The sequence below is a fragment of the Cebidichthys violaceus genome, unplaced genomic scaffold, assembly GCF_023349555.1.
Source record: "Cebidichthys violaceus isolate CVI_PGR_0920_01 unplaced genomic scaffold, fCebVio1.0.p SCAF_10, whole genome shotgun sequence".
Lineage (NCBI taxonomy): Eukaryota > Metazoa > Chordata > Actinopteri > Perciformes > Stichaeidae > Cebidichthys > Cebidichthys violaceus.
In genome coordinates, this window is record NW_027176263.1 from 6,107,206 (window position 1) to 6,124,824 (window position 17,619).

The window sequence follows — 17,619 nt, forward strand, 5'->3', positions numbered from 1 at the left end:
TTTTTTTATTTCTGTCCAGGAGAAAACTTCTTTTATCTATTTATCTGTAGTACATCGGCGGACTGTGTGCTCTGCGTGCCCTTCCCAGTAGCCTGCAGGCTCCATAATGCCTCACAAAAGTACCAGCAGAGGCCAAAGTCCTAGTTTTTATTTTCTTATCGTGTATGGCCATCATGTACATATCTTTGGGATGAGTGTGTAGTCTTTACAGAAAGGCGTGATTAATGTGCGCTGTCTTGTGCAGCCCGGCTGGATGGTGCAACATCTCCACGGTCTATTGACCCTCTCTGACTAATGCAGCACACAGTAGAAAGGAGACCTATGCAGGACTCTTAACACGCACACACACACACACACACACACACACACACACACACACACACACACACACACACACACATCTTTTCAAAAGGAACAGTAAATATTCACCTTCTAAAATGCATCTGGTTTAGTCAGTAAAGTGTCATTGTAATACCAAAATCAGTTCACCAAATTAGCTGCTGTTTGCATTTATTTACCTTTTACAGTTATATTTCCATGCTCACACACAGACACACTCTCCAAAAGGTTCCTAAAGGTCCATTAGCCTCATCTAAATAATGTATTCCTGCAGGTGTTATGTTAAGTTTCTCGCTCAATAAAGATGTCCCATAAATATAATAAATGCCTACTTAAAATGTCAGAGTCTCGGTTATACACGTTGAGATAAGATACTTTTTCTCATTGGGTTTGTATAAATTCAGGATTCCTTTCTGCTCTGTCTGGTCGCTAGTGGAATGTTACTGTCAGTCATTAAGGAGGGAGAAAGCAACATATAGCTAGTTCATCTTATGGGCTGGTCAAACTGTATGTATATTGTAAATAATTTGTAAATGATTTGAAATGCAGCTACAACATTTCAGACCCACTGGAGTTATTTTAAGTATTTGTACATTTCAAAAGAATAAACCTTTATCAAGTAAACTGAATTAAGATATAATTTACATTACCCACTAAATATCACTTTCAAGCTACTCTTTTTTTCCCTCATTATTAAGACCATAATAATTAAACCATAAATTTCAGTTTTTTTGTTATGCAAAAGGAAGAAACTGTTTTACGAAAACTTTTCGTAAAACATGTAGTGTGATGGGAAAAATAAACCTCTGAACGAGAGACAGGACTGTATTGTCTTCTGCATGTAGCAGAACACACCTTTATGACTCACACTGTAACATTTATGTACCACTATTTGAATCCTGTAAAAAAAAGAAAAGAAAAAGAACCTCTCTCTATTTTATCGGATATGTCAGTCTCCGTTAGAGTACCCCTGTACTGTCTTCACTTGTGTTTTAAAATAGATCAAATATTAAGTAAAACCGATAACATTCTGAAAATATACTCGGAAGATCAGGATTTTTTTTCTTGTAAATCATTCCAAAATAATAACCACACTCAAATATTGGTCGTAAATGTTAAAGTGTTCTACACACAGTAATAATCTTATCAATTAACAGAGATTTGTAATGTCTTATATGCAAACGCTAATCGTCACTGCAGGCAAACACAGAATGTTATAATGTTGTTATTTTAATTTCTTGATTAAAGAGTAACAGAATATTTCTAAATGTAGCTCATTGTGAGAGACATTTGCATTTCTTCAACCCTATACCAGTGGCCAAAATGTCAAACTGGGTACTTGTTCTAAGACACAAATCACTCTAATATAAAACATTCAAAACAAAAAACGTGTACAGTCTCAGTCAGTTTGACCAGACACGGTAATCCATTGAGTGTACAAAAAGCTGCCAACACCTTGAGACACTTGTCCAAGTCATGTGAGCATCCCTCCACAGGACATGCTGTTCATGCTCCAGGGCTGGCAGCAGTAGTGCAGGTAGGGGTGGTACTGGTAGGCCTGGTGGTACAGCGGCACAGTCATTGGGATGTGTACTCCATTCGCCTGGTGATACTGCTTGAGGTTGTCCCTCACCAGCACTTTTACTGCGACTGTCTTTGGTGAGCCATACGCCACCAGCTCGGCCGCCGTCTGGCGCCGTTTGGTTTTATACCTCCGGTTCTGAAACCAGATTTTCACCTGGGTCTCTGTAAGTTTCAGAGCTTCCGCCAGATCGGCTCGTTCAGGACCCGAGAGATACCGCTGCACGTTGAAGCGGCGCTCGAGCTCGTAGACCTGTGCGTGAGAGAAGGCCGCCCTGGAGCGCTTCTTCGTTCCGGGCCTGCACCGCTGCTCATCGGACGAGCAGCTGACCGTCTCACCGCTGTGGTGACATCCCTCTTCCTCCGCCTCATCCTCCTCTTTCTGCCGTTTATCCCGCTCCACAGTGTGCGGCTGCTGGTCTGCAGCGCCTGTGAAAGACAAAGGAGATGACATCAGTGTGCTTTTTTGTGTCAAGGTGGTCCAAAGCATAACACCGTATGAGCTACTGTGCGGAGAGGTCACTTCAAACAAGGTGCTGATGTTGGCCAACATTAGGTTTTACTCTCTCGCTTCTATCTCTTTCAAGCCGTCAGAAAATCTGCAGATATAATGGAATAAATATGGCTTTCAGATGAAAATCATTTTACGAACAAAATCCTCAGATACAATCTTTTGGTGCTATTCTTCTGTTTTCAGCCGTGTCCCACAACCTGACGAGGCAAAAACAAATTCAGCTATTAAATTGCATGACATATGGTTCTATAGAGATCTTTGGATCTATTCAAAGATTTTTTTTGGGAAAGATGAATAAATGTAACCACTGTAAATACTGCTGAAAACATCCCATCATGCAATTTATCAAACCCATACTTTATCTCAAAAAGATGAGACGAACATGTCACTGAGGTGACACGAATTCATCCTGTTTCCAAAGCAGGATTTTATTTCTTTTTTTCTTCCTGAATTTCGTGACTTTATCGGTCTAATCTAAATGGAAACAAACGAAAGTCACAATTTAGTCAGTCTTTACAATTCCTCACTGCCGATTAAAATAAAACTGCTCACCTCTGAGCTCAGTCTCCTTTCCTGCGGCCTCCTCGCTGGTATCAGATCGGAGGTTTCCAACACACAGACTGAGATCAGCAGGAAGTCTCTCCGGGTGGATGCGGTTCTCATCCGCGTCTTGATGAGACAGATTGGGGACTCTCGTAGCGTGCCCGCTGCAGATGTTGCGCTTTGGTGCACAGAGCTCTTCTGTAAACCTGGTCCCGAGCGTCTCTCGGGCATCACGTCCTGTGAGGATGTCTTTGATGGAGAAGGACGAAAAACTTAATGTCATGATGGGTAAAATAAGCGCACGGATATTTCCTCACGCTCGCATGCGAGTTATTTGGAGGCATCAAGAGATCAGCCACAGGAAAGCAAAAGTCCTTACTGATTCGATCTTTTCTCCGCTCGCTTTAGTCGCTCTAATTTGATTGTGGTAATATAAGTCCGGTCTGCTGAACAGCCTACACCAGGAGCTGTCAAGTCTTTTACAATAGTCTCAGCAGCAGCGTCAGTTAACCTTTGATAGGCTGTTTTATCTGTCTGGTCCCTCCTCCGCACCGCCCAGATCCATGCTGGTGTCGGCGCTATATTGAGGACGACGGACACTAATTTTGCAGACGATGTATTTCACTTTTGTGACGTGTGGTTTTCATTAGCTTATTGCGTTACAAACGCAAGGAATAAAACAAGCTCAATAGCTCCATATGGCTAAATGTGCCAGATCCTGTTTAAAGAGATTATTGGACACTGTTGGTCATTTCAATCACCTTGACTATTAAACACGAGTTAATCACTCAGACCGGATATTATCAACTCTTTTTACAAAGTGGGTCTGTTTAAGCCACTGTTAGTTTAAAACAATATATTTATATGTAAACTTTACTAAGAAAATCTGGTGCGTAAAGTTCACTAAGCGTGCGTAAAATGCAGCAAAGGCTTTCACATGTGGGAAAGCTTCCACAATACAGCAGCCTGTATGAACTTTCATTTTAGCTTCCACTCAATTCTACTGTACTCTGACAAGTCCATCCTAATTTAAAATGTCTACATTTCCAGTATCCAGTATCCAGTATCTTCACCATTATCACCATTATGAAGTAATTGTACACAATTGTGAATATTTGAAATCGGACAGCTGTGACGTTTTAAATTTACAGTCTGATCTTTTGGAGACCATTATGTTTATAAAGTGTGTAAAAAATGTACTGAATATTTGAGATTTACCATAAAGAGATGAATCCTTGCCTTGTCGCTCAAACAGGTGAGTAGCGCCGCCATGTGGTCACAATGCATCTGTTTACAACGTGGAGAGGCTTGTAAAAAGAAAAGATGCCAACTAGGCATTACCCCCCCCTCCCCCTCTCTCTCTCCCACGCACACGTGAGCGCACGTGTTACACAATCAGCAGACCTACTCTTCATCGAGGAGACGCGATGACAGATGCAGTGATCCGCCTCCTCCGTGTTGTTTTGTTTTCTTCCTCTGATTAAACAGAGAAATCTTTCTGTGTTTTTTTGCCACAGAGCGCAAATCGGCTTCAGAGTGTCACAACATGTCCGGATGGGAAACCTCTGGTTCGTTCAGCCCATGACATGTCATCCCCACACTTTCAAAATGTAACGTTTTAATTCAGCAAAGCATGCTGTGTATATATATATATATATATATATATATATATATATATATATATATATATATATATATATATATATATATATACACACATATACACACACATATATATATATATATATATATATATATATATATATATATATGTATATATGTGTGTATATATATACACATATATTTACACTCACTGGCTTCCACATCCAAGCCAATTGTATTAGTGCGAAACCACTGTTGTCTTTGAGGTTTTTACAATCTGTACAACACGAGCATCCAGGTTTATTTAAAATGTTACCAGACGCTTCATTAAAATGGCATTTTAGAATTAATTAATGTAATAATAGCCGAGGAGAGCCTTTATTTCAGCGTCTCCACGCACTTTTCCTTCTCTATATTTGGGCCCTGCTTCCTTTGAGAGCCCCTTGAGTGGTTGCCATTGGAGACTTTGTTTTGGGGAAACTCCACGCCTAGCGCGGCGATGATCCGAGCTGCTATCTTTGGAAGCACAAGATAGCGATCGCAGCGCCTGTCAGAGCAGCCATGGCCAGGCCGCGTCCTCAGGCATCGCCGTCCTGTCGCCAGCTCTATTTACACGAGTGACTCTGCAGCACTTAGAGCTGACTCCAGGTATGTCCTACCGGCAGTGCAGTAGCCAGGGGAAGTGGCCAGTGAGGCTATCAGAGGAGACAAACACTCTGTTTACGTTGCCATTCATCTCCATTAATAGTGTCTGCGTATTCGACCATGCCTAGGAGGTGAAGGTGTTTGCTTAAGTCCATCTCCGATTGACGGCGAGTGTGTGCCCTCGTGTGTAAGTGAGTGAAAATGTGGGTCATTTGTATTGTGGTATACCAATTATAAACGTACCGATGCTATATCATTAAAACATTATTAGTATTTTTTTTAATATGCATTTAAAGTCATATTTTGAATGTAAATATACATTTTGAACTTATTTCAGAGTCATGACTCAAGGAGATTTTTTTTTATCAACAATATTTATCATCCAAAGTTCTGTGAGTTTATTCGCTCTGTGGGTCCCGAGGATGTTGGCTGTCTGGTTAATGTCCATCTCTGAATCCACCGGACATTAGCTCGCCTCTAAATTCTCTCTGTTTCTGGTTCTTGTCTCAGACCAAAGTCTAACACAAGCGTTCTCACAGGGAAAAAAAAGTTTGTGAAACGATTTTAGACGATGAGAAACTACGCAGAATAAGTTCAACTCAACATGAATTTATTTGAGTTTCCCATCCTGATTGATGTGAATTTTGAAATGAATTAGCACCTGCTTTAAAGCAAAAACAGAAACGTATTATATGAGGCATAGAAGCGTACATTTCTATATAAATGTATAGGCTACTCAGTCGTTCCAAACACACACACACACACACACACACACACACACACACACACACACACACACACACACACACACACAAAGTGATCAACAATCACGTGTGTCATTATGTTTGTTGTATCGTTTACTTTCATCATCAGTGAGAATTATCGTCATTGTAACTTGAGGCCGTTTTAATCAGTTAAGCCTATCGTTCATCTAATCTACTTTTAGAGTAAAACAAAGTCTGCTGGACAAAAATAAATCACACTGGTACAAAGGGAAAAAAAACATAATACTTAATAAGATTGCATTATCTAGCCACTGTGGTCCATTTTGTTATTTCTTGCAATTCATTTTAGAGGTCTAATTTAATGTATGGGCCTTTTAGGCCAAAATTTATTTATATGCATAGGAACTTGAAATGTACATAAAACGTATCTTTATTTTGCCGCACATAGGCCACATCACACAGTCTTTGCTCAGCGGCGACATTTAATCCGACAATCACATGTACCCAACAGCAGGTTACATTTTTCTAAACATTGTGGCTCAGAGAAAAATGCGCATAGACTATATATGGTTTGTATCTCAGTCAATGGGTTCCTCGTAGGCCTGCCTTCAGTTACAGCCAACTGGCTATATTTATTGTGTTTCGGAGTTTGGAATTGTGCTTTTTTTGCATTAGTTGATCAGGTTTACATGCTTGAGTTCATTCAGCCATCCCAGAGAAGTCTCTCCCTTCTCTTAATGTGCGTAAAGACTTCCGCTACCATGCCCGGATGCCCTGCAGAGTTCCCTGGCAGGGTGTGACGAGCGCTCCTTGGGGCGCCTGGCTTTGCGTCTGTGCACCGAGGTTTCCCAAATTCATGTTCATAAAAGCATTAGCAGGAGTGTTGTTGGGCGGCAGAGCAGGTAAACTAGAATACGTACAAGAGTAAGTGTTAGTGTACACCGAGTTGTTGTAGCTGTAGGCTGGATAGCCATTGTAGCTGTACGGGTTCGGAGCTCCCACTGTGTAAGAAGCGTTATAGTTCTGAGATCCACTCAGACAAGGCCGCCCGTCCCGGACCAGCACCGGCACAGCCACCCTTCTGGGCGGCGGTGGGTGGTGGTGGTGGTGATGGTGATGACCTGCCATCTCCAGACTCTTGTCCTGCCGCTGCCTCTTGCATTTGTACCTCCTGTTCTGAAACCAGATCTTGACCTGCGTGGAGGTGAGTTTCAGCGAGCTGGCCAAGTGCTCTCTCTCCGGGGCGGACAGGTAACGCTGCTGCTTGAAACGCCGCTCCAGCTCAAACACCTGAGCCTGGGAGAAGAGGACGCGGGGTTTCCTCCTGGTCCTCTGCTGCTTGGTGGCGGGCTTCTCTGAGTCTGGGTCCTCACTCTCAGCCCGCAGCGCACCGCAACTCTCTGCGTGGAGGAGAAACGTTTAAATGTCAATCAGAGCTTAACAAGACGAGTTAATTAACCATGTATAGATATTATTATCCAACTCGCTATGATTTCTCAATCTAATCACACTGATATCCACATAAATTAATTCATTAAAAAAATAAAAACTTTCATAAAATGTAAAAAAGAAAGGTTTGTCTTGTAGCATTTTTTTTTATATGACCAATAATTTGAATTATTTCCTCACAGTATTGAGCTTAGAATATTGATTAAAATATTTATTTAAAAAAATAGTAACGTGTATGGATTGGAAATGTCTTTATCAGTCTTTTTGCAAGTTGGCCTATTCACTTGGAAATAAAAACGTAATTTCAAAGAGGACCTAAATGAAAGAGTGAAAATAATTTCTCAATTACTTCGTGAACATATACCAATATTTAGATATTGGAAATTAAAGTTGAAGGTAAATACATTTTATTGTAAGATGTTTGCCGTTTTCTGTGACGCTTAAATGCACATTAATTAGGCAACATCTATAATTTGTTGCGTATGGGTTTACTTGTTAAGAATACTAATCACTTCAGATGCAAACAACATTTAAATGGCTTCAAGCTTTATGCAAAGCGACTAAGTCAGCGAATGAATAGCATGGAACAATGGGCGTCCATCGTGCAATGTTTCTAAAGGTCTATACTGTATATAGTATATTTACAAAAAATAAGCAATTCAATGCAATACATTTTTTTTATTTAAATTCAATTTTAGATAATTAGTAAATCTCATTCCAATTTAGCAGTTGATAATGTATTTGTACAGTTGATAATCTCCACTCATTTGGTGGATTTAGCAATCGTTTTTACGTCATTTTTACAGTAATCAACACATTATAACTTGTCACTTTCTTGGTAATTATTTCTCCAGATATACACTACAGTCGCTTTAGAAAATTAGATGTTGGCCAAACATTTTTGCTAATGAACGTATGAATCTCCTCTCTCATTTCTGTCTGTGCAATTATTACAATTACTTATAACAACGAAAGGTGTCATCATCATCATCATCCTCGCTCAGTTTTGGATGAACATCATTGTACTCACTGCTATCTTGCTCCTCCTGCTCGGTCTCCAGCCGGAGGTCTGCAGAGTGGATCTGCGCCGGGTTGCCGAACATCTCCCCCGGCAGACCGGACTCTGCCAGCCGGTCCTGAGCCGCGAGCGTGTTGAGGTACGACATCCTCTCCTCGCCCTCCGAGAGACCGGAGCTAAGGGGACTTGGACTGTCCCTTCCGGCCAACATGCAGGAGGGCGGTGAGTGAGAGCGGAACGGCTTATTTGGGAAAGCTCCCGGTTGTGACAGCGCACCGGAGAGACCGAAGCAGGAGATAAACTGGAGCTGGTGCTGCTGAGATTGTTGCTGCAACTCTAACTTCAGAATGTCCTTCACGGAGAAAGGCGTGGTGGAAGAAGTAATAAGCGGACTGGGGAGCATTATTACTAGTAACAGAGAGATGACGGATAACAGATAGTCAACAGGCCCAAAATTGGACCAATTTGTCTCCAAACGGCGTGTAAAAGAAGCAAATACCCCGTACGTAGGCGTGAAGAATGGCCGCGCACTGGTTGATTTTCATGCAGACGGAGGAGGACTGGTTTTCTTTCAGCTGTGACATCCCTCTCCTCTGGCTGTGTGTCTATGGCTGGAGGGCTGAGAGAGAAAGAGAGAGGTCGATCCTGTTTGGTTGGCTGAATTCAGTTATCTAGAGAAAGAGCTGGGTCAGCCAAGATGCTGTCCTCTCCCTTTCAGTGACGTCCTGAAGCGGGGGAGGGACCGATAGTCAGCCTCTCTCTCTGTCGGTGTGTGTGTGTGTCTGTGTGTGTGTGTGTGTGTGTGTGTGTGTGTGTGTGTGTGTGTGTGTGTGTGTGTGTGTGTCAGCAAGACATAACGGCTTATTTATGAAATAATATCACTATCGATTCCCCTCTCAGACTGTTTAAGGTGTTAAAGGTAAGACTGTTTTTATTACATACTTTTTTTTTCCTCATCAGAAAACACAAAAACCGAAAAGGCAGCACAAAAGCCTTTTTAATATTGTGTCATATTATCATATATCAATTCCCTTTGGTAAGTAGCCTAATTGTTTGAGTTTATCCGGTAAACACGGGTATCATTTATTTATCCCCTTGTCTCTGTTGGATGGTCCCACGCCATCACAGTTCTTCCCATCATCACTACGGTGCTTTTAAGATTAGGCATATCTTCGTTTCCTGTCTCGGCAATCCACGGATAAGATAATATGCCGCAATGTGGGAAATGAGATCAAATTGGCAGCCGAAGGAGACATGAAGGAAATAAATGTAGTGCTTAATTTATTTCGCCTTAATTTTAGAAAGTTGTAGGGTTCTTTTCCACTAACATTTGGCCACGATGCTTTCCCTTGACCTTAGGTCAGTATTTCTGGTAACAAGTCATGGGTAAAGCGTTTATTGAGACATTTTCCTCAATTGAAGGTTGCAAAATAGTTTTATTATTCAATATATTGTTTAAAATGTATTTGAATAGGATAACAACAACAACAACAATAATAATAACAACAATAATAACAACAAATGTCACCTGCTTTAAAAAGTTATAAGTTAAGTTTAAAAAATAGTCCTTAATTTGGGCGTGTGACTCGGGTCACGGATTCATGTTAGACTCACAGTATTCCCAACACGTTTTGTCGTATTTAATAAATCATTAATTGATAAAGAAAATATGTGAAATTGCTGTTTACGAATTGTACCTGTGTGTCAAAGGGCAAACGCGCTGTAACGGGACACCTCTCTGCTGGTCGCCTATCTGTGGCCAAGTGCAGGCGCCAGGCTCTGAAGGCCCATTGCTCCCAAACCGTGTGGAAAGAAAAGGAGGGCATGCCGACATAATCTCATCCGCTCACCATCAACAAGGCGCTGTTTAGATTAGGGCAGCTTCTTCCCCTCTTCTGGAGATCTATGTCTTTTAAAACGCTCCGTTTAAGTGGAGAAGCAGGGTGAAGGCATTTGGTCTGCGGAGAAAATAGGCGTAGTGTACACAAGGTTTTAGCTAAGGGCCTGCTCCAAATGCCCTCCCGCAAAAAGAAAAAGAGAGAAATGGAGATTTTTGGATGCTCAGTTGAGATAGCGCTCTAATAAACGATTTGAACAGCTAACGCTATGGTCTTTGTCAAGATTCACTTATAAAGACAACGCTGATCATTTTCACAATGTCGAAGGGGATTTCTGCGCGTTTTATTAGGAATTTACGAGGACTTAAATGGAATGAATTGGCTCGTAAAATACTCAAAAGGCTGTAAATCTGTTCAATTTGTTTCCCAAATATTTACCCAGTCCTGTTTATTGGGTGCAATGATTCAAACAGACAACAGACCAAACACAGGAGTCAGTGTCCGTTGTACACAGACGACGACAAAAAGAGAGTTTATGTGCACATATTTCAAAGACTGATATGGTTTAATAGGAAGGAGACGATGTCTCAAACTATTACGCTTTTAAGAGACTAATAAGAGAAAAAAGTCGCTGCAGCCTTATTCATGTCAAATCACAGCGTCACGGGTCAGAGACGCCTGACGCTGAGCTTAATGGGTTCAATTAGCGTTTCAACCCTAAACATGCACGCACGCGCACACAGCCTCGACCATCATCATCAGTGGTCTTCGCGTGCCACCGGCAGCCCGAAAGTGGCCAAGCAGAGAAGCGTGTTTACTGAGCGGAAGAGTCTGTTTCCTGCCTGTAACAAAACCCAGACTCTCAGAGAGTGTCGAGGAGCTGCTCGGGTGCTGAATGCGACCCTCCAATACATCATCTTCATTTCAGAAATCATCGTGACAAGCTGGGCAAGGCCCACAGCAGAGGTCAGCCGGATGTACTGCAGAGCAATTGACACATTTGTTGGACTCAAAACAAAAGAGAAAAATAAACAACCAAATAAAATAAAATCTACTTTCCACTATAGCATGCAGGCACATTTTAATCATTCCTTCACAATTCACTTTCTGGTGGGTTCTTTAAAGTTGATGGCTTGCCAGGCAATGCTGGACATGTTTCGTCTTGTTCCTCCACTCATCTCTCCATATCACTGGCAGGTTAACCTGTTGAAGCAGTGTCTTCTCTGCAGAGTGGCAGGTGTATAGTCTTATCAGTGGTTGCAGGCCCGCAACACCGATGCACGTGGATATGTAGGGTTGAATGTTCTCCAAAGACCGCAGATCCTTGAAAATGGAAGTTTGATGACTCGGTAATGACTGCAATCATCTTTCCCCTGTGGTCTCTGCTTCCGTAAAGCCAAGAGGCGATTGGTATCTGATGGTTTTAGCGCGGTGGTAACTCTGCTTAAGGAAAGCATCAACACCTCCAGCGTCTGTGGGTGCACTGTAAAAGCCTTGTGTAGTGTGTGCTTGTGTGTGTAAGAAGATGTGTGTTATGACTTGACTGAGCTTTTTAGAGGAGCACTTAACATCATTCTACAAAGGAGCTATGGTTGTTTACAGCTGTCACTATAGCAGCCTGGATGTGTGATGAGGAACTGAAGTATGACTATCCATTTGTCTTACAGTAAGCCAATAACAAGAATTGATTGTTACATTTGGAAAATAGGTTAGCTCAAGTGCGTCCGCAAGATTTGTCTTGCATGTTGCACGTGAAGGGGTGATCTAATAGGGTGTGATAGCTTTTTCCCCAGCATTTTGCAATATGGAAGGCATGAAGCCACAAACATTAGAGGACTGTGACAATGTAGAAGAAAGCAAAATTACATGCAGAGTTTGCGTGCCTCATAATGAACTCTCCTTTATCCTTTTATTTCATGGTCATCTGTAAGAATGGCAAAGGACCAAACTGTTGTGTGTCAGTAATGGCTCAGCTCTCCTGGGCTCCGGAAGGTGAGTCTTATCAGCAGCACATGTGATGGTGTCAGTAGCCAGGACCCAGACTGTGCTATTGTGCCCCTGCCTGGGTCCGTGTGACGGATGACAGCGCCTTCTCTCTGGAGGAAATGAGGAGGCCAGAGGCGAGCCTGGGGCCAGATTTTTAGCAAAACCCTGTTCTCGCCCACTTACCTTCGGCTCCGAAAGTGCCAAATATTCCACAAATTGCGGCCGAGGCCTAAGGTGCTAGCTGACTTACAACAGTCCCTCGGGGCTCATTGTGTAAACCAGGTTAGGAAAAAAAGATTTCCTAATTAGATTGTTTGTTTGAAAGACTGTGAGAGGGTGATGTGTTTGAGAACCAAAGTCCTGTTCTGTGTGTCACAGGTCTAACTTGGAGACCATGAAAGGAGGAAGTGAGGTCAGGCCAGTCTGGGTCCCCTGCCCTTTGCCCTCCCCTGGGTCTCATAAATTAGCCTTCTGTAATTCTCTCCCAGACGGCCTTGCCCCAGCAGGTGTGTGTTTGTATATATGAGCGCTAACAGGGGGATGTGAGTGCTGTAATGTCTGTGATCTACGGTGTTGGGAATGGAGGAAACATGCAACCTAAATATGCTTATCCTCTCTGCTTTCACACAAGCCATGTAGATAAAGACACTGCAGGGAGGCGGGGTTAACTCAATAGGATACGTGAGCCTTGAATGTTCCATTTAGCTGCTTGTGTGTTCTGTCCTATTTGGCATTGGAAAATATATCCAAAATATCAAAAGGTTGAATCAAGTTCAGCTTTTACTTCTCTGATTAGCTCAGGCAGTAATGGCTCTCTTGGGAAAGACAATGTTGCCATTGAATAAAAGCATGCATTCATTTTGGCTTCAAATGGTAAACATCCTTTAAAAAAATGCTACTGTCTCTCCAACAACCATGGGGGTATCTTTATCAAAGTGACAGTTTGTTTTGGCAAAGCTCAGACTACTTATGAATAAAGTTCAATTTTGTAAATAATTACTGTATAAAACAACAAGCAATGCAGTGTCAGTCTGTGTGAATGGGAGAATTAAATCCCCGATGACGATCTGCCCAAGTGGATTAATAAAACATCACATCTTTAGAGGTCATTATAGACGTAGTCAGGTTTTCTTTTGTCACCTATCAGTTATGTTGCTTTATGCAGAGAGAAAATAAGCACTGACGGTAAAAAAATGAAGACATGAGTCTTCCACTTCCTGTCTTTGTTTCTTTGCATGCATATTTGTGTAAAGCTGAGGTCTGAGAGCCTGAGTTTGCCAAAAGACAACATCAATCAATTAGAATAGCACACTGTAGACCTTGTGTTTGCGGTTCCACCCAGCCTTATAGGGTAAAGGCCATATGAGTGAAAAGCAGTGAGTGACAAGAATATTAGCAGACCTTTGTAGACATTATCATACTTGTCAAACATGATGATCAAAGTCAAATCTTAGATCAAATATGTGAACAGTTTGTTTGAGCTTTGTTTAAAAAAGTTTCACATGAATAAATGTATGATTATTATTATTGTTATTTAAAGGAATGACATTTTGGGAAATAGGGCGAGAGTTAGATGAGAGGATTGATACTCTCGTGTTAGTGTAATACATATAAGGCTTCCTGAAGATGCCAATAGACAATAAGGAAATGGTATCAATCTTCTCTTCCAACTCAAGGCAAGAAGGCAAATAAATGTATTTCCCACAAGGTTGAACTATTCCTTTATTCTGTGTGAGCAGCACATGTAGTGACATTGTCAGGATTTCTCCCAGAAGACCATCTCAGCCGGTATATGGCCTTTTTCTCATTAAGTCTAAACAAAAATGAAATCGCTATACTTATACTTATTCCTTCATGTTCTTTTCATTGGAAACAATGTGGTTGTGACTGTGACATTCATGTAGTTGCACTTGTGAAAAGCAAATAGCCAAGAGTGTCATGCTGCTGGGATCATTGAGAATTTGCACTTTACAGCGCCAGTATTGTATTTTTTGGAAAATGTTTTTAAAATTTGATTAGAATACACTAATCCAATGTACATTCCTGTCACTCAGGTGCACTCGTCTCTTGTCAGATTTACAAAGAGAGCAGTGTAAACGTCTGCATGCACTAGGAAAAAAAGCACAGTTTATGTCATGATATCAAACAAGGCACACAAAGCCATGTACACACAAATACACTAGTCGGAATGTAGTCGGACGCACAGAGCACTGATGTCTGTTATTGCATGAATGCTCCAGCAGTCATTGGACTACACAGGGACCAACAGGGAGGTCTTGTGCTCCTTGTTGTTGCTGTGTCTAGTCCCTTGTTAGAGAATTGATGACACTGTCTTTGGAAAACAAACAAGGCGGGGAGCTAAAAAGGTGGTCACTCACCACAGCTCTCTGACCCAGAGACACAGAGGCCATCGCAACATGCGAGCAGCACTGCAGCGCCCCCCTTGGAATGTGCTGCAGTGTGTGTGTGTGTGTGTGTGTGTGTGTGTGCGCACACGCTCCTGCTTGTGTTTCAGTGATACCGTAGCTGGAATGCATCTGTCTTGTGCCTGAATGTGTGCCTTTGTGTGTTTTAGTGTCAGCGTCCCACAGCAACAATAACCTGTGTGCAAAATGAAAACACTGTGATAAAAGGAACCTTGTTGGCCTTTTTTTTGAGTGTGTCATATTTGCATTTCATTGCTAGATGCCAAAATAAATGTTCCACATCTCAATGTCAAATGCAGAGAAGGGGCCTGTGAATGTTTGGCTGACTAACTCATTGATGTGGATGTGACATACTCTCCCTGTGGGCACTGTCTTGCCAGAGGCTGCTCCTGTCACTCGTGCTCTGACTCACACTTCACATCACAGCCCAGACCGTGGTCCCGGGGCCTCCCCGGTACGAACACACCTAACCCTGCACTGGGCCCCCGAGCCTTGTTCTGGGAGCTCAAATCCCATAATTGCAGGCCTGACAGTGATAGCTAACATACGAGACACCCTCACCTGGTCGGAAAGAATGAAAACATCTACTGTCAAAGTGAAGCGAGCAGATGAGTGGGGGTGGTACCAGGTATGGGGAAAGTGAGTAACATCTGGGACAAACAGGAGGGGGAAATAGGAGCTCAGTGTTCTGTGATAACTGGTAGGATTAATTGAACTACTTGTATACTCTATAAAGAGTGATTAATGCTTTTTCAATGGTTAATAAATAATGTATTCATGATTTATAGCCATTTATAAGCCATTATTAAGAACAACCTTTGTGTTGCATTGTGAAAATACATCTGGCCAGTGTATATTGCCTAAAAGCATTACTTTTTTATTTGAATTGGTTTAATTTCTCAGGAAGATTATACATTTTTTTTAATAAATCTTCAGAGTATCAGGATCAAGATCAGTTCATTAACAACAGCAGAATTACAAGCTAAATAGATTCTTCACAACCTAAAAAGTGTTCCTCATTTATAGTGTCTTACTGAGCTATAAAGCACTTATTTTGTAAGTAAGTAAGTCATTTATTTTACAAAGCATCATGCACCAAAAGTTGCCCAGCCCACATGGGCTTTTGAGACACTACAAACAAAACAAACAATCAATTATATAATGATAGCAAAATAATAAATATTATACACCTCCATGTATGTCAAACAGTGTTGAAGCCAATTTGAACAAAACCCATCTTCTTAGACATCGCAGCTTTAAAACATAACTAAGGCACATCTGAGGCACCAATTGTGCATTTAACACATACAACTTTAAGTGCCCTATTACACTAGTAGTGGGCAGCAATTAATCAAGGATTTACTAGCCATTGATGTAGTCAAAGCAATATTCATTGTATGCCCATTTGGGAGCAATGGAAGAAGATGTGTCATTATCTCTTGTATAAACAGTTTCCTATTTACACATCCAGCATACACGGAACAACACAAGCTCTCATTTTCTGTTGTATTGTCTGCTCACCTGATGACTGCTAGTCCAATGTTTTCTCTCTTTTTTTGCTTTGCTGGCCTCCACCAACTACTGAGAAAAACATATCTGCCTCTTTAGCAACTATATGCTCAACCGTGTTCACCGGCTAGTCACTACTGTAACTTTGTCTTCACATTGAGACTTAACCAAAACAGTAAAGTCGCCGTCCACACAACAATGAGCTGAAAGATGCCAAAACCCAGCTGATGGGAACTGCAGATTTGGATGATAATTCTCAGTGTATTCGTCACTTTGTGTGACCTGTTTCAGTAGCATTTTGATCCATCCTTAGGCCTATGAATATTGATTTGTGCAGCTGTACAAACTTGGTTGGACCATGTAACAGCCTATTTATTGACAGTGTAAGAGCGAGCATTGTATCAAAAGTAAAAGTACTTGTTATACAGAAAGGCCCCTCAAGTGTGGGATATTACCAAGTTTATAATGCTAGTGGCTTATTATTACTGAATTATTAACAAGGAGCTAATTTTACTATGTTGTGTTCTGTTCAGTAGACTGTGTCAGTTTATAACAGTGCATCAATGCATATTTTATTTGAACCCTTATTAGGACATGGTACTGTCTTACTGTGTTGCACCATCACTGGAGTTTAACTACACGAACAAGGTCAAACAACACACCAGCCCCCACTTTACCAGGCAGAAACATTAAAAGACAGCACTGAGGCCTCAAAATGGGCTGAGTGCGGCCTCCAGTACAGCCAAGAAACTTTTCAACAGAGTCCTGATCCTGGGAGAGCAGAGAGCGGGAGTGGCCCTCATTTATCAACCACTTCAGCTCCTGCAGACGGCTGTGGGGAGAGCGCCGTGGAGCCGGCGTGTTTACACCATAGCTCAGCCGAGGCCCTCAGGACAGAACAGATGAAAATGCTTGCACATACTCATTTACACATCCCTACATGCACTTACTCACTGTGTGTCGGGCCCAAACGTTATAGCTGTCCGTTCAGTTAGGGTTCAATTGGACATCTATAATGGAATGTACAGCCTTGCTTTCCTCTGGCACAGTCTGGCAGATATCTTGTCTGTGACTCATTTGATCTCGATATGTTTTATTTTACCTATAAAATGGAACACATTGCTGTACAGAAAGAAAAAAAACTCATGCCATCAGTAGCTGAGGTTGTGGTTAGCTCAATCAATGAGGCTGTTGCACCACCTGGTGGTAATTTGTTTTATTGCAGTAAAATCCTTAACCACCCACTTTCAAGCTAAGACATTTGGTGTGATATGTGTCAGTCATGGTACAGAGTTATTCATTGGCCAACAGCACCCGAGCGTGTGTTTTCTAGAACTTTGACCTGACCGGGAACAGTGCTGGGATTGGCTTGGCAGATGCATCTAGATTTCTATTGGTACATCCTCTCACGCCCACTTCACGTCCCCCCTGAAGCCAAGTTGAA

General features: G+C 41.8%; 2 protein-coding genes across 2 annotated transcripts; both read right to left on the reverse strand.

Moving 5' to 3' along the window:
• Nucleotides 1–493: 493 nt before the first annotated feature.
• Nucleotides 494–3,445, reverse strand: nkx3.3 (NK3 homeobox 3). Its single transcript, XM_068717532.1, has 2 exons — nucleotides 2,987–3,445; nucleotides 494–2,349 (listed from the first exon to the last, which is right to left on the reverse strand). Exons 1-2 carry the CDS (start codon nucleotides 3,258–3,260, stop codon nucleotides 1,814–1,816), a joined length of 810 nt encoding a protein of 269 aa, XP_068573633.1. The 5' UTR covers nucleotides 3,261–3,445; the 3' UTR covers nucleotides 494–1,813.
• Nucleotides 3,446–6,363: 2,918 nt separating this feature from the next.
• On the reverse strand, nucleotides 6,364–9,068 carry nkx2.3 (NK2 homeobox 3). The gene is made up of 2 exons (XM_068717542.1): nucleotides 8,429–9,068; nucleotides 6,364–7,349 (listed from the first exon to the last, which is right to left on the reverse strand). Exons 1-2 carry the CDS (start codon nucleotides 8,817–8,819, stop codon nucleotides 6,706–6,708), a joined length of 1,035 nt encoding a protein of 344 aa, XP_068573643.1. The 5' UTR covers nucleotides 8,820–9,068; the 3' UTR covers nucleotides 6,364–6,705.
• Nucleotides 9,069–17,619: the final 8,551 nt, after the last annotated feature.

Coding starts and splice junctions, on each gene's coding strand:
- nkx3.3 (XM_068717532.1), bottom strand. CDS start 3,260: ATGACATTAAGTTTTTCGTCCTTCTCCATCAAAGACATCCTCACAGGA. Junction 2,350..2,986: donor AAAGGAGACTGAGCTCAGAG/GTGAGCAGTTTT, acceptor TGTCTTTCACAG/GCGCTGCAGACCAGCAGCCG.
- nkx2.3 (XM_068717542.1), bottom strand. CDS start 8,819: ATGCTCCCCAGTCCGCTTATTACTTCTTCCACCACGCCTTTCTCCGTG. Junction 7,350..8,428: donor GCAGGAGGAGCAAGATAGCA/GTGAGTACAATG, acceptor TCCTCCACGCAG/AGAGTTGCGGTGCGCTGCGG.